The 16,217-nt window shown below is 42.4% G+C and overlaps 1 protein-coding gene across 14 annotated transcripts in view; it reads right to left on the bottom strand.

The window, feature by feature from the left end:
* Positions 1 to 16,217, bottom strand: part of VPS13B (vacuolar protein sorting 13 homolog B) — a 714,157-nt gene that overhangs the window by 508,863 nt on the left and 189,077 nt on the right. For all 14 annotated transcript variants that reach the window (XR_008306071.1, XR_008306070.1, XM_053245163.1 and 11 more), the window contains one exon: positions 3,175 to 3,309. Coding sequence is in view for 12 of the 14 variants with exons in the window: in XM_053245163.1 (XP_053101138.1) it covers positions 3,175 to 3,309 (135 nt within the window). In the remaining 2 variants the exon portion in view is untranslated. The remainder of the gene's footprint in view (positions 1 to 3,174; positions 3,310 to 16,217) is intronic.

Raw genomic sequence — 16,217 nt, 5'->3', positions numbered from 1 at the left:
ACAAGGAGTCTAGACATGGCAGCTTAACTAGAAACAAAGCTTTTTCCATAATTTGCTATTGTATAACTGGTGTGCCACTACCCCTAAGGAAGATACACTGTGAATTTTGGGAAGTGTGAAAACCAATCTTTCATGTTTCTGGCATAAACAGCTATTAATATAATAAATGCTGAGGCCAGATCCACAAACATTGAACGCAAATATTGTTTTCTCCCTCATTTTTGAACGATAGTTACATATCAGTGATCAGTTGTATATCTTTCTTCCCAGAATCCCACTTGTTATTCCATCAGGTACAGTCTCAGAAATTCACTCTTATTTTACTGAAGAAATGCCATGTACGTAGTTCAGCAGGGATATTAATGAGACTAATAGAGCCAATCCACCAACTATCACCTTATCCTATTTCTTAAATACAGGAATAATAATGCTCATAGAAAAGCAAATTGGCCAGTTTAAGCCAAATATATGAAAAGGGTTGCCAGAACCGTGGCTCACTATTAGATATGCATCTAACTGAAATGCCTGGACAGCCGGAAAATTTTAACTTACTTTTTTTGCTCAAATATGCTAATAAGACAGTGACTTGTGAAAAGGTTATTTGCAACTGATTCAGATAGGATTTGATCATGAATTGGGAATAATGAACTATTTAGCTTGTGGAGGCGTATTCCATCTGCAAATTCTCATCCAGCAAAGCTGTTCTGGATTGTTAGGGGTTTAACTCAAGCCAATGTTTCCAGAAACAATGTCTCACTGTGACACATTCAGTGAGTTCTTTGCAGATAAAATATCTCACATGAGGGCTGATCCGCACTCCAATATTTCTGAAGGGCCAATTAGGGAGTCCAGCAATCCATCTTGCAAGATTGGACTGGATCAGTTTCAGTTCGTGACTCCTGAAGATGTGGACAAGCTGCTTGGAGCGGTACAGACTACCACTTCTTTGGATCCTTGCCCAACATGGCTGATTTCACCTTGCAGGGAAGTTGTAAACTAGCCTAGTTGATCTCCTTAATATTTCACTGAAGGAGGTCAGGATGGACCTTGTTTGAAGGAGGCGGTGGTTAAGAAGCACACTCTGGATCCCCTGAAGATGGAGAATTATAGGCCTGTCTCCAACCTCCCATGGTTGGATAAGATAGCAATAGCAATAGCACTTACATTTATATACCGCTCTATATAGCCGAAGCTCTCTAAGCGGTTTACAATGATTTTAGCATATTGCCCCCAACATTCTGGGTACAGATGACTGGGAGGGTGGTGGCTGACCAGCTCCAAGCACTCTAGGAGGAAACTGATTATCTAGACCCATTTCAAACTGACTTTAGGGAGGGCTATGTGGTTGAGATGGCCTTGGTCGACCTGATAGATGACCTTCACCAGGGAATTGACAGAGGGAGTGTGACTCTTCTGGTTCTTTTGGATCTCTCAGCAGCTTTCAATACCATCAACCATGGTATCCTTCTGGATCACCACAGGGAGTTGTTGATAGGAGGTACTGTTTCAGAGTGGTTCCGCTCCTATGTCTCAGGTAGATTTTGGATGGTGAAGCTTGGTGATAGTTGCTCTTCAAAAATGGGAGCTGCAATACGGAGTCCGTCAGAGCTCTGTTCTGTCACCAATACTTTTTAACATCTACACAAAACTGCTGGGTGAGGTCATCAGGGGATTTGGTGGCGGGTGTTACCAATATGCCGATGACACCCAAATATATTTCTCCTTGTCATCAATATCAGAAAATGGAATTAGCCCCTTAAATGCCTGCCTACAGGCAGTAATGGGTGGGATGAGGGATAAAAAACTGAAGCTGAATCCAAGCAAGATGGAGGTGCTCATTGTTGGATGTTGTAATCCTCAAGACAGGACAAAACCTCTTGTTATGGATGAGTTACACCCCCCCCCCCAGAAAGAACAGGTTTGTAGCCTGGGAATGCTCTTGGACCTAGGGTCTTGCCATAATGCCTCAGAATGAGGCTGTGGCCAGGAGCACTTTTTTCCAGCTGCAACCGATTCGCCAACTCCACCTGTTCCTTGAGGAGAATGACCTGAAAACAGAGGTACACCAGCTGGTAACCTCCAGGTTAGACTATTGCAATGCGCTCTATGTAGGGCTGCCTTTGTAAGTCGTTCAGAAACTTCTGTTAGTCCAAAATGCGGCAGCCAGATTTGTCTCTAGGGTATCCAAGAGAGACCATGTTATGCCTACTCTTAAACAGCTGCACTGGCTACCGATATGTTATCAGGCAAAGTACAAATTACTGGTTATTACCTTTAAAACCCTGAATGGTTTAAGACCGAGTTATCTGTGAACGCCTTTCCCTACAAGATCCCCACTATTCCTTAAGATAATCAGGACGGGTCCTTCTTTGGGTTCACAGATTTATCTGGTGGCGACCGGGGATTGGGCCTTCTGAGTTGTCACCCCTGAGCTGTGCAACACACTCCCCATGGATATAAGACAATTATCTACCTCTGAGGCTTTCAAGAGAGTCTTAAAGACCCATCTTTTTAGCCTGGCTTGTAATGATATCTAGTTTCAATTTTACATTTGAATCTGGTTTATATGTTCTTGTTGTTGTTTTAAATTAACTGTTTTATTATGCATTTTTTTATTTTTAATTTATTTATTAAAAGATTTAATATACTGCCCAATCCACAGACTCAGGGCGGTGTACAAAGCAAGAACAGGATCCAAGATCTTAATTTAAAAAAAAAAATAAAATCTGAAAATGTAAAGCACCCTGTGCCACTTTAGGACGTGTGGTATATAAATTGACTGACCGAATAAATAAAGCATGTGTTTAATGTAAGTAAATCTCAAATATAGTTCATGCAACTACATCATTTTTTTTAAAAGCTTAGACTTTATGCAGATGAATATTCAATTTTACATCCATTTTCACAATCATATCTATGATGGCATTTGGTTTTGATCTGTGTGGGAGATTTGCAGTAACCAAAATGACTTAATAGAGTTCCTTATTTTCACTATTGACAATGCCATGCTACATCATCCCAGCCCGTTTCTAAATACAAAAAAACACAAAAAAACCCACCCTCTGATTCATAGGAACAATGAGTAAATTCTTGTTTCAGTCACTCTCCTTGTAAAAAGCAAGGCCAATTCTCCTACACAGGCCATAAACTTTTACATGGTCCAGCTGCACATACCTGGGGCTTTGGCACAAATTTTTATTGATCCCATGGTCCCAGAGGCACATTTGACCAATGATGTGCTGCAGTACTTCAATTCAACATTCTGGATTGAGCCCTCAAGAGTTGGCAGGGGATTCTTAGATTTCACACCTAATAAAAGAAAACTGCAAATGTACTAGCCTGCTGAATTTAAATTTTTTTTATATTCTTTCACCAAGACATTTAAATTTAATTACAATTTAGTTATCTACTTTACATAGTCCTATAATATTTTTGTTTGTACTCTAAAGTGAATCTCTTCATAGGAATATGCTTCAGATACACACACAGATATGAGAGAGAGAGAGAGAGAGAATGACACTACATTAATTAATTAATCATCTTTAAATGTCATTGTTTTCATTTTATAATACAGACAGTGCATGCAGCATTTAATCCTCTAATTTCAGGCTATTAAAAAGACTAAAATTGTTCTTAGATTCCACTTAAAATCCATTCCATCCAGTAGCAAAATAAAAATTAAACATATGCAGCTCATTTGCACAGCAGATAACTGCACTTGCCATCTTTTATAGAAACCAAAGTTCAAGCTTTGCCTTAGGCCAAAAGTGGAAATAGATTTGGTGGTATCTTCTCTGTCTCTGTTTGCACACTCAAGGAGGCTACCATACAGTTTGGCACAACTCAGCACTTGCTGGCAGCCGTTTCTGATGAGAGACCTAGAACTGTAACAGTGGGGGATGTAACAGGTCAGGAGTGCGGAACTTTGGCACAGTTGCACACGAAAGCTCATGGAACACCCACCCACATTATTTTTGGCCGTAGCCATTCCTATTACTGTATTCCATAAAGTGCAACATTCAGAATGCTACATTTACTCACAGTATTTGTAAAACACAGTTTCAGCACCTGTATAGAGAAGTGAATGAAGGCGAGTAGAACAAGACTCAACTTTAAAAGAAAAAGTCCTTACCCTGTTTTGCTGCTCCCCCCAAGTCTTGCTGTGCCCCAGAATGCCCCCAAATCAGCCAAAAATCACCAAATTTTCTTGTTTCTAAACGGAGCTATTTTGTGGCTCTGGCCAACAAAATGGCAGCCAGAAATGACCTCCATGGTCATTTCCGGCCACCCCGACCCGCGGATATGCAAGATCGACTTGTTTTTTTCCCCCTCCTTTCCCCCCACGTATGCCGGGGTCAGGTGTCTTTTACCCAACTGCGGATATGTGAATCCGCTGATACAGAATCAGTGGATAACAACGTTCTCCTTTACTTCAACGATACCTTTGTTTAAAAGTGAATATTTCCTGCATAGGAATATCATATATTCAGTCATTTGGACCCTATGTATAGCAAGAACCATGGCTTATATTTAACCAGGGGAATAGCAACTGTCCCTATTTGACCCTGCAAAGTGTTTCTTCCAGTGGCTGTTGATAGTGTCTCCCTTGGTTTCTTTATAGATTGTAGGCCATACTGCAACAGGCAACATCTTCTAATTCGTTATATAAATTGCTTTGTGACCTCTTTTGTTAAAAAGCAGCATAGATATTCATAATCATAATAATCTAATATTGCATGTTGTTTACTAGAAATGTGCACATCAGAAGGCATGCATACTTTATGAAAGCATGTAATTCCTTCACACTCCAATAGCATGATACATGCCTCTGCATTAGTAACACTACAAATGTGACCCTTAAAGAAATAGATTTGTTCTACTGTGGTGATTTTCAACAGTATTTACTGTAATTTGAGCCACAATGTAAGCCCTATCTGGGGCAGGAACAGACTAAAATAAGTAACAAAACATTTTATATTGCTTGAAAGGAGAGATACAGAATATATTTTGTGTGGTGCAATGTTCTAGAAAAAAAGCCTAATTAAAGGTTGAATATCTAAAGGAAGCCATTTAAAAAAAAATCTAGGAGCCAGTGCAAAACTTTAGGAGCCAGACAACGGACCCTTGACAAAATTACTGGACTTCGTGGTGGACATTGTGGAAGGGGGGTGTAAACAGGATTCTCTTTATCTGATTTACAACTAACATATTTAGAACAGGTATAGGGCTGCCTGAGACAAATATTTTATTTAAGAGCTCTACTAATTTCCTAGTCTAGGTACCACATTAAGTTTCTAGGCACCATGGCTCCCTGACACCTGGGATTTGTCAAACCCTTCATAAGCACAGGAAATAATTGTTTTTGAAAGCAGCAGAGTAGACAGGAAAAGATTTACTAGCCACAGTATACACCTTTTAAAATCCAAAGATGACATTTCCTGTTACAGATTATAGAGCATAAAGGATGGAACCTACTAGAGGCTTCTCATATATACTAAAGTAAATGAGGCTATTTGCACAATGTGCAGTGCTTGTGAGACGAACATATCTTAGCATGCTATTTTGTCAACAGTCCGCCCCCCGCCCCCAATTTTACATGTTCTCCAGATAGTGCTTTTCAAATATCTTGATCAGTGTTACAGCACTTTCATGCACGCCAAACTTAGTGGGTTTGTACAGACAAATGGAACAAGTGAATGGGCCTCTTTCCACTATAAATGCTTGCAGCCAGCTGCCATTTAAAAAACTATGGGGCCACACAGTGAAAGATGAGAACAGCTCCTTTTTCAAGAGAATCATCCCTGCTGTGGAAAATAGCATGAGACAATGTAATTAAACACGGTTACAATGCCTAAGGGAGCAGTAATAAGGCTGTACTACTGTACAGATACCATTTTGTGTTAATCAAATTTCATTTTTGTGGTATAGCCAAGAGAAATGAACCAATCAATTTTCAATACAGTTTTAATATTTTAAGAAGGGGTAGGAAAGACCGATCCTAGAAATGAAGGGTGAGAACTGACATTTAGGAATAGAGACATATTTACCGTATTTAATAAATTTATGTGCTACCTTTCCATTCAAAGTAGTGTACAAATAAAGAACAAAGCAAGCATGCTTATTAATAAGATCAACATTAGAGAATTCTTTGCTATTATGATGGGCAATGAAAACTAGGCCATTTAGTGTCAAGAGCAGGAGCATACTGTGCTTCTACTTCTCCAGCATCTTCAAGTACAATGCTGTTATCCCCCCACCCCCACAACCCCACAGGAATTAATTAGCATTAATACATTTATACAGAGGACAATAAAAGGAGTACACTTGGGAGATACCCTGGATCCAGGAACTAAAAACATTCCCCTGCCTTCAGTGACTCAGTCTCTGAGGTAAGAGAGAGGCACCCATATACATGCACTTGCAAACTGGAGCCTGTTTATTTTGATTCATAACATCTGATCATGGCCTTTGAGAACATGTCTTGGTTTCTCTAGAACAGAGCCACACAACTCTGGTGACTAGCTGTTTGACTACAACTCCCATCATCCCTAACTATTGGCCACTATGGCTGGATATGATGGGAGTCGTAGTCTAACAGCTGGATGCCCAAAGTTGCTCTAAACCAGGGGTGCCCAAATGTTGTGAAACTACAACCCCCATCATCCTTAGTCACAATTTATTGTGGCTGGGGATCATGGGAGTTACAGATCAGCAACATCTGGAGGACCACAGATTAAGAACACCTGCTCTAGACTGTCATCCAGGAACCGGTGGCAATATCAGAGGCAGCGGGCAGACAGAGGTATGGCAGTGGCAGTTGGGCAGGCCGCTACAGGGGAAAACGGTCCAGGTAACTGAGACCTGTTTGTTTTTCTGGCTCTTCTCCCAACCCTGTGGCCCCAGGGAGCTCTGAGAACACTCCCTCAAGGATTAGGGTGTTGCCAGGTTGGTAAATGCTAAAACATCTCTCATCCACAATTTGATTGTGAATGAGCATGCTGACCTGTTATGGAGACCTGGTTGGATCAGCTGGGTGGGGTTGGTCTCTCTCAGCTTCAGGTTTCTTGATCATGCAGCAGCCCCACCTGGAGGATTGGGGAGGGGGTGTTGCAGTCATCTATCGAGAGACCTTTCCCAATTCCATGTGCCTGGTCAGGCAATCTCAGTGTTTGTCCTTGAGGGTGGGCCTCCAAGATAGGCTAGGGATTCTGCTGGTGTACTGACCACTCCGTTGCATTTCAGTCTCCCTACCTGAGCTGGCAGAGATGGAGGTGGCCTTGGGATTCCCCAAACTTATTGCCTTGGGGGATTTCAATGTCCATGCTGAAGCCCCTAGTAGGAGCCACTCAGGATTTCATGGCCTCCATGGCAACCATGGGCCTATCTCAGCTGGTATTGGGCCCTTCTCACATGGCAGGACATTCTCTGGATCTGGTTTTTGCCAACTAGGGAATAAATTATCTGGTAGGTAGGGGAGTTTGAGATAACTTCCTTGTCATAGACAGATCATCATCTGGTGGGGTTTAGTTTGGCTGCTCCATGTGACCTCTGCAGGGGTGGTGGACCAATTAGAATGGTCCGCCCACAGAGGCTTATGAATCCGATTGGTTTCCAGACAGCCCTCGGGGAGTTTCCAGTGCCTAGAGATGGTGACTCTGTCAAGCCCTGGAACAGAGAGACAGCCCAGGCTGCTGACACAGTTGCTCCTAAACACCCTCTCTGCCTTGGTGGACCCCACTTTGCTCCTTGGTTTTCCTCAGAGCTTAGGGCGTTGAAACAACTCAGGCGATGGTTGGAATGACACTAGTCATGTTGAATCTGACCAAACACAGGCTAGAGCCCATTTTAGGGACTACTCTGTGGCGGTGGGCGAGGTGAAGAAATGCTTTTTCTCCACCTCCATTGCATCTGCTCAGTGCAGACCAGTGGAGCTGTTTTGCGTAGCAAAGACATTGCTCCACACATTTCCCAAGATAATGGGGGAAGAATCATCTACAGCATGTTGTGATTAGTTTGCATGTCACTTTGCAGATAAAGTTACTTGCATCTGTGCAGTTCTGGCAGATGTGCCTCTGGTACCATATGGTCCCATTGTGTTGGATTCTTTTCAGTTGGTGCAGCCTGAGGATGTGGACAAGATCCTGGGCAGTGTGTGCGTGCGACATCGTGGACCCTTGCCCTTCATGGCTAATAAAAGCTGCAAGGGATGGTACAGGCAGTTGTTTGGAGATGATTATTAATGCTTCATTAAGCGAGAGCAAGATGCCATCATGCCTCAAGGAGGCGATTGTAAGACCATTATTGAAAAAGCCCTCCCTTGATTCCTCCAACCCGGACAACTATAAGCCTGTTTCTAACCTCCCCTTTTGGGCAAGGTGATAGAGTGTGTGGTGGCATCCCAGCTGCAGAGGGTCTTAGATGATATGGATTATCGAGACCCTTTTCAATATGGCTTCCGCCCCGGATATGGGACTGAAACTGCCTCGGTTGCTCTAGTGGGTGTAGGAGAGCCAGCGTGGTATAGTGGTTAGAGTGCTGAACTAGGACCGGGGAGACCCGAGTTCAAATCCCCATTCAGCCATGAAACTAGCTGGGTGACTCTGAGACAGTCACTTCTCTCTCAGCCTAACCTACTTCACAGAGTTGTTGTGAAAGAGAAACTCAAGTATGTAGTACACCGCTCTGAGCTCCTTGGAGGAAGAGCGGGATATAAATGTAAAAACAACAACAACAACAACAACAACAACAACAAAAAACAACAACTATACCAGGGGAGTGCGTCCCTGTTGGTTCTGCTGGACCTCTCAGCAGCATTCGATATCATCAACCATGGTATCCTTCTGGACCGCCTATCAAGTATGGGAATCTGAGGTTCTGCTTTGGAGCGGCTCCGGTCCTTTTATGGGGGGAGGTCCAGAAGGTGGTGTTGGGGGACTAATGCTTGGCTCCATGGCCATTGGACTGTGGGGTCTCGCAGGGTTCGGTTTTGTCCCCAATGCTGTTTAACATCTACATGAAACCACTGGGAGAGGTCATCCGGGGACTTGAACTGAGTTGTCAGCAATATGCAGATGATACTCAGCTCTATCTCTCCTTGTCACCTGATCCTAGGGAGGCAGTGGATGTCCTGAATCGGGGGCTGGAGGCCATGATGAGTTGGATGTGGGCTAATAAACTGAGACTAAATCTGGACAAGACGGAGGTAATGTTGGTCAGTAAGAGAGCCAATTGGGATGAGGAAATTCTACCAGTTCTGGATGGGGTTGCACTGCCCTTGAAGGAGCAAGTACGCAGCTTTAGGGTATTGCTGGACCTGGCTCGGCTTTTGGAAGCTCAGGTGGAGGCAGTGGCCAGGGGTGCCTTTGCACGGCTTCAGCTAGTGTGCCAGCTGCATCCCTTTCTCGAGAAGGCAGATCTGGCCACTGTTACCCATGCCTTAGTCACGTCACAGCTGAATTACTGTAACCCGCTCTATGTGGGCCTGCCCTTGAAGAATATTTGGAAACAGCAACTAGCGCAAAATGCGGCAGCTAGGATTTATCTGGAGCTGCCCGTTGGGATCACATCACACCCATTTTGAAAGAGATGCACTGGCTACCAGTTTGTTTCCAGGTCCAATTCAAGGTGCTGGTTTTGACCTTTAAAGCCCTTAACTGTTTGGGCCCAGGATACCTGAGGGATCGCCTGCTCCTAAGGGTTGCTGCCTGCTTGACGAGGTCATCTGAGGGGGCTCTGCTCCAGGTGCCGACAATGAGAGAGGCTCGGCTGTCATGAAAGCAGGACAGGGCCTTCTCTGTTGCTGCCCCCAGACTCTAGGATGCTCTCCCGGTGGCTATTCACTCCCAGGTCTCCATCACAGTTTTTAGAAAGTATGTGAAAACTTGGCTTTTTATCCAGTCTTTTATATGATTGTATCTACTGCTGCTTCTTTGTATTTTGTATGCTTATCTTATGCTTGTATTTTAAATATTTTTAATTATATCTATGTTTTTATATCTTAGCTTAATGTTTTAATTGTGTAATTTTTATAGTTTTAATTTTTGTGTAAACCACCTTGGGATTATTTTAATGAAAGGAGGTATATAAGCTTAACAATAAATGAAATAACTAAATAAAAACTGGCTTACATACATATGATGTGCAAGAATACTTTGTAATATTAACTCAAAGACTGAGTCTCCTGGGCTGTCTAGACATGTTCAAGTACATGCATGATAGATGTATTCAAGCCTCTAAACAAATCAACTAAACACTGCCACTAAGCGTTGTCATCTAAAAACTGTCATTGGATAGCAATAATGAGCTTCATGGGAAACAACTAAAAAAGGTATCATAGAAGTTAGTGGGGGAAATTGGGGGTGGCTGCGGGATAAAAAAAGGAAATCCATGTATTTTTTTAAAACCATGAATTACAGTTCAGTGTAGATTGCTGAATTTGCAAGCAAAAAATGCAGAACACAGTATTGGCTTAGTATTGCCTAAAGGTATATCAATTCTGTTAGAGGGGTTATAAAATTCTATAATTATTCATAACTTCTTGGAGAACTGAATGCAGAATAGGAAAGAATTAGCAAGAGCTGGGTGGAAGAAAAGCAACTTAAATACAATGAGTCACCAGTGCTATTTATTATAAGAAATTTTGTCTATCCATTCTTTCCCCACCCACATCACCCACCACCCTAAGAAGTTTGAGACTCAGACACATGGACTTTATATGCATCTTCTAAAAAAATTCCAGTAGCAATATATTATTTGGGAGGTATTTCTTTACTTAATGCTTTTATACCACAAGCACAAGCAGCAGCAGCAGCATGGTAGTACAAAAATAGCTCAAATAAGATAATGCTACTTCTAAAGAGGATAACATTAACATATTAAATATACTAGAAAAAGCAGATTTATAGTAAGAAAAACAACTCTATCCTTCACCCTAACCTGGATGGCTTGAATAACGTTATCACTACCCATTTCACAAGTTAGTGAAGAGTCTTTTGGGCATTGGAGGATGATGTCACCGCAATACAATTCCTCAGAGGCAAGGAAAAATGGATAGACAATCTGTATTTTATTGTAAACCACCCAGAGATGCAAATTTGGGGCTGTATAGAAATATGATAGATAGATAGATAGATAGATAGATAGATAGATAGATAGATAGATAGATAAGAAAGACACTGTAGTGTTTTCAGAAATGGAAGTTGAATACTGTGGTAGCATCCCTCCCAAAATATAGAGGACACCTTACCCTTGTTGCACCCAGCCATATTTTTCCCTAGGGAGGATATTCTCAACTCTCCCTTCTTTCAGGTCCTTTCCACTGCACTTTTTGTTCCATGTACAAGGGTTTTATGCACACAATGAACTAGTTTTTTTGTTTATAACTATCAGGGCTAATGACCACAAATAGGTTCTTCTTGAATTGGTCTAATTCAGAGTGTACAATAGTGATGGTATTCTTAAATCTAAACTAATTTATGAGCCTCTCGAAAGGACGGAACAAAAGAACAAGCCCTGCTGGATCAGGCCCAAGGCCTATCTAGTCCAGTATCCTGTTTCATACAGTGACCCAACAGATCCCTCTGAGAAGCCCACAGGCAAAAGGCGAGGGCCGGCCCATCCTTTTGGCAGGGTGACCACCGCAAGGCCAAGGCCAACCAGCCCCGCTTCCCATTTTCTGCTTCTCCTCCCTCCCGTGTTCAGTATCCAACTTGCACAGCACTAAGGAGGTCCAACACCTCCCCACCAAGCGAGGAGAGTGAACTTCCCAGCGCTGCAACAGCTGGATACTAAATAGAAGGCACACTTGCACCTCTCATTTAGTATCCAGCTCCCATGGTGTTGGGAAGTTGGCTGACCTCTTTCGTTGCATGACCGAAGAGGGAGGTGAACTTCCCAGAACCATGCAAGCTGGATTCTAAATGAGAAGTGTGCATGTGCCCTGATTAGGCATCAAGGCACACATGCACCTGTCGTTTAGTATCTAGCGACTTAGTGCTGCGCAAGTTGGCTACTGGGAGGGGGCAAGGAGCGGAGGCGAAGGAGGAGTGTGGATGACGAGGAGTGCTGCTTGTCCCCAGCCCCACACACTTCCAGGGGTGGCTGTGGATGAGGGCATGCCCTTTCTCCTGTTGTTACTCCGCTGCAACTGGTATTTAGAAGCATCTTGCCTTTGAGGCTGGAGATGGCCTATAGCCACCAAATTAGTAGTCATTAATAGAGCTGTCCTCTATGAATGTGTTTAGATAGTAAGTTCTTAGACTACTGGCATACGAAATAAGCTCTTTATTCTGCTTACCATCCAAATCACTTGCTTTACCCTACTTCCATTTACACACACACACCTATCTATCTAATTTGTTTACTACCTCAAACTTCCGTCTCTGGGTGGTTTACAACAATATAAAACAAGTTAACACAGAAAACGCTCTCTTCAGCCCTCCTCCCCTCCCACTCCTCCCCACACACAGAGCCGTGGCGGGTAGCCAAGAATGTGTTTTTTCTCCCTCCCATCCGCTTGCCGCCGCCGCCTTTCTCTCCTCCTGCCCGCTGCCCGCCACCACCTTTTTCTCCTCCCGCTGGCTGCCCGCCGCCGCCTTTCTCTCCCACTGCCCGCTGCCGCCTTTCTCTCCCCCCTCCTCCACCGGCCGGCCACCACCGGCAATTTCTTCCCCTTCTCCTCAGTCCTCACTTCGGAACTCTCGCAGCGTGTCACGAGAGTTCCGCCACCAAATCCTGGGCACGCATGGCCAAAGAGAATTAAATATATAGATAATCAACACTTAGTATTTTGCCCAGAAACCTATCAGTATAGTCAGTGTAGTTCTTTTAGTATAGGAGTAAAATGGTCTTTTCAAGACGACCCAGAGACCAACTTGGCTGCCGCATTCTGTACCAACTGCAGTTTCCAAAGTACGTACAAACCACTGCTAACTGAGCAAAGAGGCACCTTTTTAACTTGCCAATTCTCTTTATTTAGCAAGGGGAGAGTAACTGGCCCCAGCACAGTACCTCCAGTGACTGTTGATGGTGTCTATCTTATGTTTCTTTTTAGATTGTGAGCCCTTTGGGGACAGGGATCCATTTTATTCATTCATTCATTCATTCTCTATGTAAACCGCTTTGGAAATTTTTGTTGAAAAACGGTATATAAATATTTGTTGTTGTTGTTCTATGAAGACAGCCCCCCATAGAGCGCATTGCAGTACTCAAGTCTGGAGGTTACCAGCATATGTACCACTATTCATGTGCTCATATGTTCAGCCACACACATAGGACAATATCCAGAATACATTAGGTATGACAAGTCCCACTGAAATTAATGGGACTCAATGACTAACTTGTCTCAATTGTTTCAATGGTGCTTGACTGATTGATTAAGTGCCGTCAAGTCAGTGTCAACTCTTAGCAATCACACAGATAGATTCTCTCCAAGTCTTCAGCTTGGCCTTTTAGGACTCTCAGTGGTGCATTCATTGCTGTTGTAATCGAGTCCATCCACCTTGCTGCTGATCGTCCTCTTCTTCCCTTTCATTCAACTTTGCCCAGTATTATGGACTTCTCAAGGGAGCTGGGTTTTCGCATAATGTGTCCGAAGTATGACAGCTTGAGCCTGGTCATTTTTGCCTCGAGTGAAAATTCTGAATTGATTTGTTCTATGTTCCATTTGATTGTTTTCCTGGCTGTCCATGGTATCTTCAAAGGTCTTCTCCAGCACCAAAGTTCAAAAGCATCAATACTTTTTCTGTCCCACTTCTTCCAAGTCCAGCTTTTGCATCCATAGACTGTCACGGTCCATAGACTGAAAAACCATTGTATGCATGATTCTGATCTTTGTAGGTATAGACATATCACAGCATCTAAATATCCTTTCCAAGAACTTCATTGCAACCATACCAAGTGCTAGTCTGCAGCGTAATTCTTAATTGCTGGATCCTTTACTGTTGATGGTCAATCCTAAAAGGCAGAAGCTATCCACCACTTCAATGTCTTTGTTATCAATTCTGAGGCTGGTTGCTGTTCCCATTGTCATTAGTTCAGTCTTCTTGACATTTAGTCGTAGTCCCATTTTTTCACTGTGCTCCTTGACTTTCATTACTAGAGCTTGCAGATCATCCACATTCTCAGTTATCAGAGTGGTGTCATCAGCGTAGTGCAGGTTATTTATGTTTCTTCCTCCAACTTTAAAACAACGCTCATCTTCTTCCAATCCAGCTTCTCTCAGTATATGTTCAGCATATAAATTGTATAAAGAAGGAGAAAGTATACAGCCTTGTCTTACTGCTTTGCCAATCTGGAACCAGTCTGTTTTACCATGTTCCGTCCGGACTGTGGCTTCCTGTCCTGTGTATAGGTTTCTCATGAGAACAATAAGATGTTCTGGGACACCCATTTTCCTAAGGACATTCCACAACTTGACATTGTCGACACAATTGAAGGCTTTTCTGTAGTCAAAGCATATATTGACTTTTTGGGGTATTCCTTGGTTTTCTCAATTATCCAGAGTGAATCAGCAATGATGTCTCTTGTTCCTCGGCCTTTTATGAAACCAGCTTGAACATCTGACATTTCCCTTTCCACATAGGGCTCTAATCTGTGTTGGATGATCCTGAGCATTATTTTGCTAGCATGTGAAATTAAGGATATTTTGCAATGGTTTGTGCAATCTCTTATGTCTCCTTTCTTTGATATGGGTATGTAGACTGACCTCTTCCAATCTGTTAGCCATTGTGGTGTTCTCCAAATTTACTGGCATAGTTTGGTTAGAAGCTACAAACAAAAACAAGTCCCCTGTGTCAGACAAAAGAGTATATGTCTCCTATGGAAAATTATCTGATTGCCTATGAGGAAGAGGGTGACCTCGAAACGGGCATAGAACCCAGGTGCCTGTCGGGCACTAATTTTGGCACTTTCATCAATTACCATCTGCCAGCATTTCAGGCATTGGTAGGCATTTCCATCAACTGCCATTTGATATCTTAACACACCCACATCAGTGGAGGAGTTATCTGGATACAGCACAGAGTGATTTGTTTGAAGAAGTTATTCGTTCAGCATGCGTTTATCTTCCCAGCATTTCTGTGTTGATTATTATTAGTTAGTATGGACAATCATGGACATTAGTCTTTGGCATCATTTTGTTATTACTCAACATATTTTTTCTGATATGTGTTTATATGGGTATTGTTCATTTTTCATTGTTTACTATTAGGATCCTTATTTTGTGTTTATATATAATTTATTATTATCACTTACAGTGTTGCAACCATTTTATTTGGGTTTTGGTTAATACATTAAATGTCTTTGTCCATACTATATGGAGCATGGTATTTCCAAGGGTAACCTATTTCCCAACATTGGGTTATATGTGTAATATTTTGTATCCCACAGATGCATAGATTCAGTCAGCATTCCCCAGACATATACTCTTTTGTCTGACACAGGGGATTTGTTTTTGTTTGTGGCTTCTTGCCCTGTGTGGTCCCTTATCTTGACATAATTTGGTTAGAGGCTTGACTGATTCTTCTTCTGTTGCCTGCCATATTTCTGTAGCTATTCCATCAATTCCTGTAGCCTTCCGACTTGGTAATGACCAGAATGCTGATCTTCCCGTACTAAAGGTTCTTGCAAGTAGGGAATATCTTCTAGAGCATCTTGAATGTTGATGTCTCTGCTGTACAGATTTTCAGTATACTCCTTCCCTCTCTGTTTGATCTTCTCTGAATCAGTTACTATCTGTCCTTTGGCATCCCTTAACATATCAATTTGAGGTTGGAACCTCCCTCTGAGTTCAGAGATCTTTTAGAAAACTTTTCTTGTTTTTCTGTGTCTATTTCCATCCTCAAGGTCTTTACAGATGTCATTGTAGTACTGCTCCTTGTCTCCTCTAACAGCTTTCTGAAATTCCCTATTAAGTTCCTTCCTGAGGTCTTCATCTTTCTTGACTTTGGCTTTTTTCCTCTTGGCAATTTCCACAGACTGTTCTGATATTCATTTTGCTTTCTTCTGTTTATTGGTCTTTGGCAGTCTCTTTTCACATTCATCCTTAACAACTTCTTTGATTTCATTCCACAGTTCCTCTGGTTCCCTATCAATGAGGTTCAGAACTTCAAAGCAGTTCCTGATGTTCTCCTTAAAAATGGTGGGAAATGGTATTAAAAATACATTCTTAAGATCATATTGTGGAAACTGGATAGCTTTGGTTTTTTTCTTTAGCTTGA

Source organism: Hemicordylus capensis, chromosome 4, assembly GCF_027244095.1.
Source record: "Hemicordylus capensis ecotype Gifberg chromosome 4, rHemCap1.1.pri, whole genome shotgun sequence".
NCBI classification, from domain to species: domain Eukaryota; kingdom Metazoa; phylum Chordata; class Lepidosauria; order Squamata; family Cordylidae; genus Hemicordylus; species Hemicordylus capensis.
Note: the sequence above shows the minus strand (reverse complement) of the source record. Positions and strands in the feature narration are given on the sequence as shown.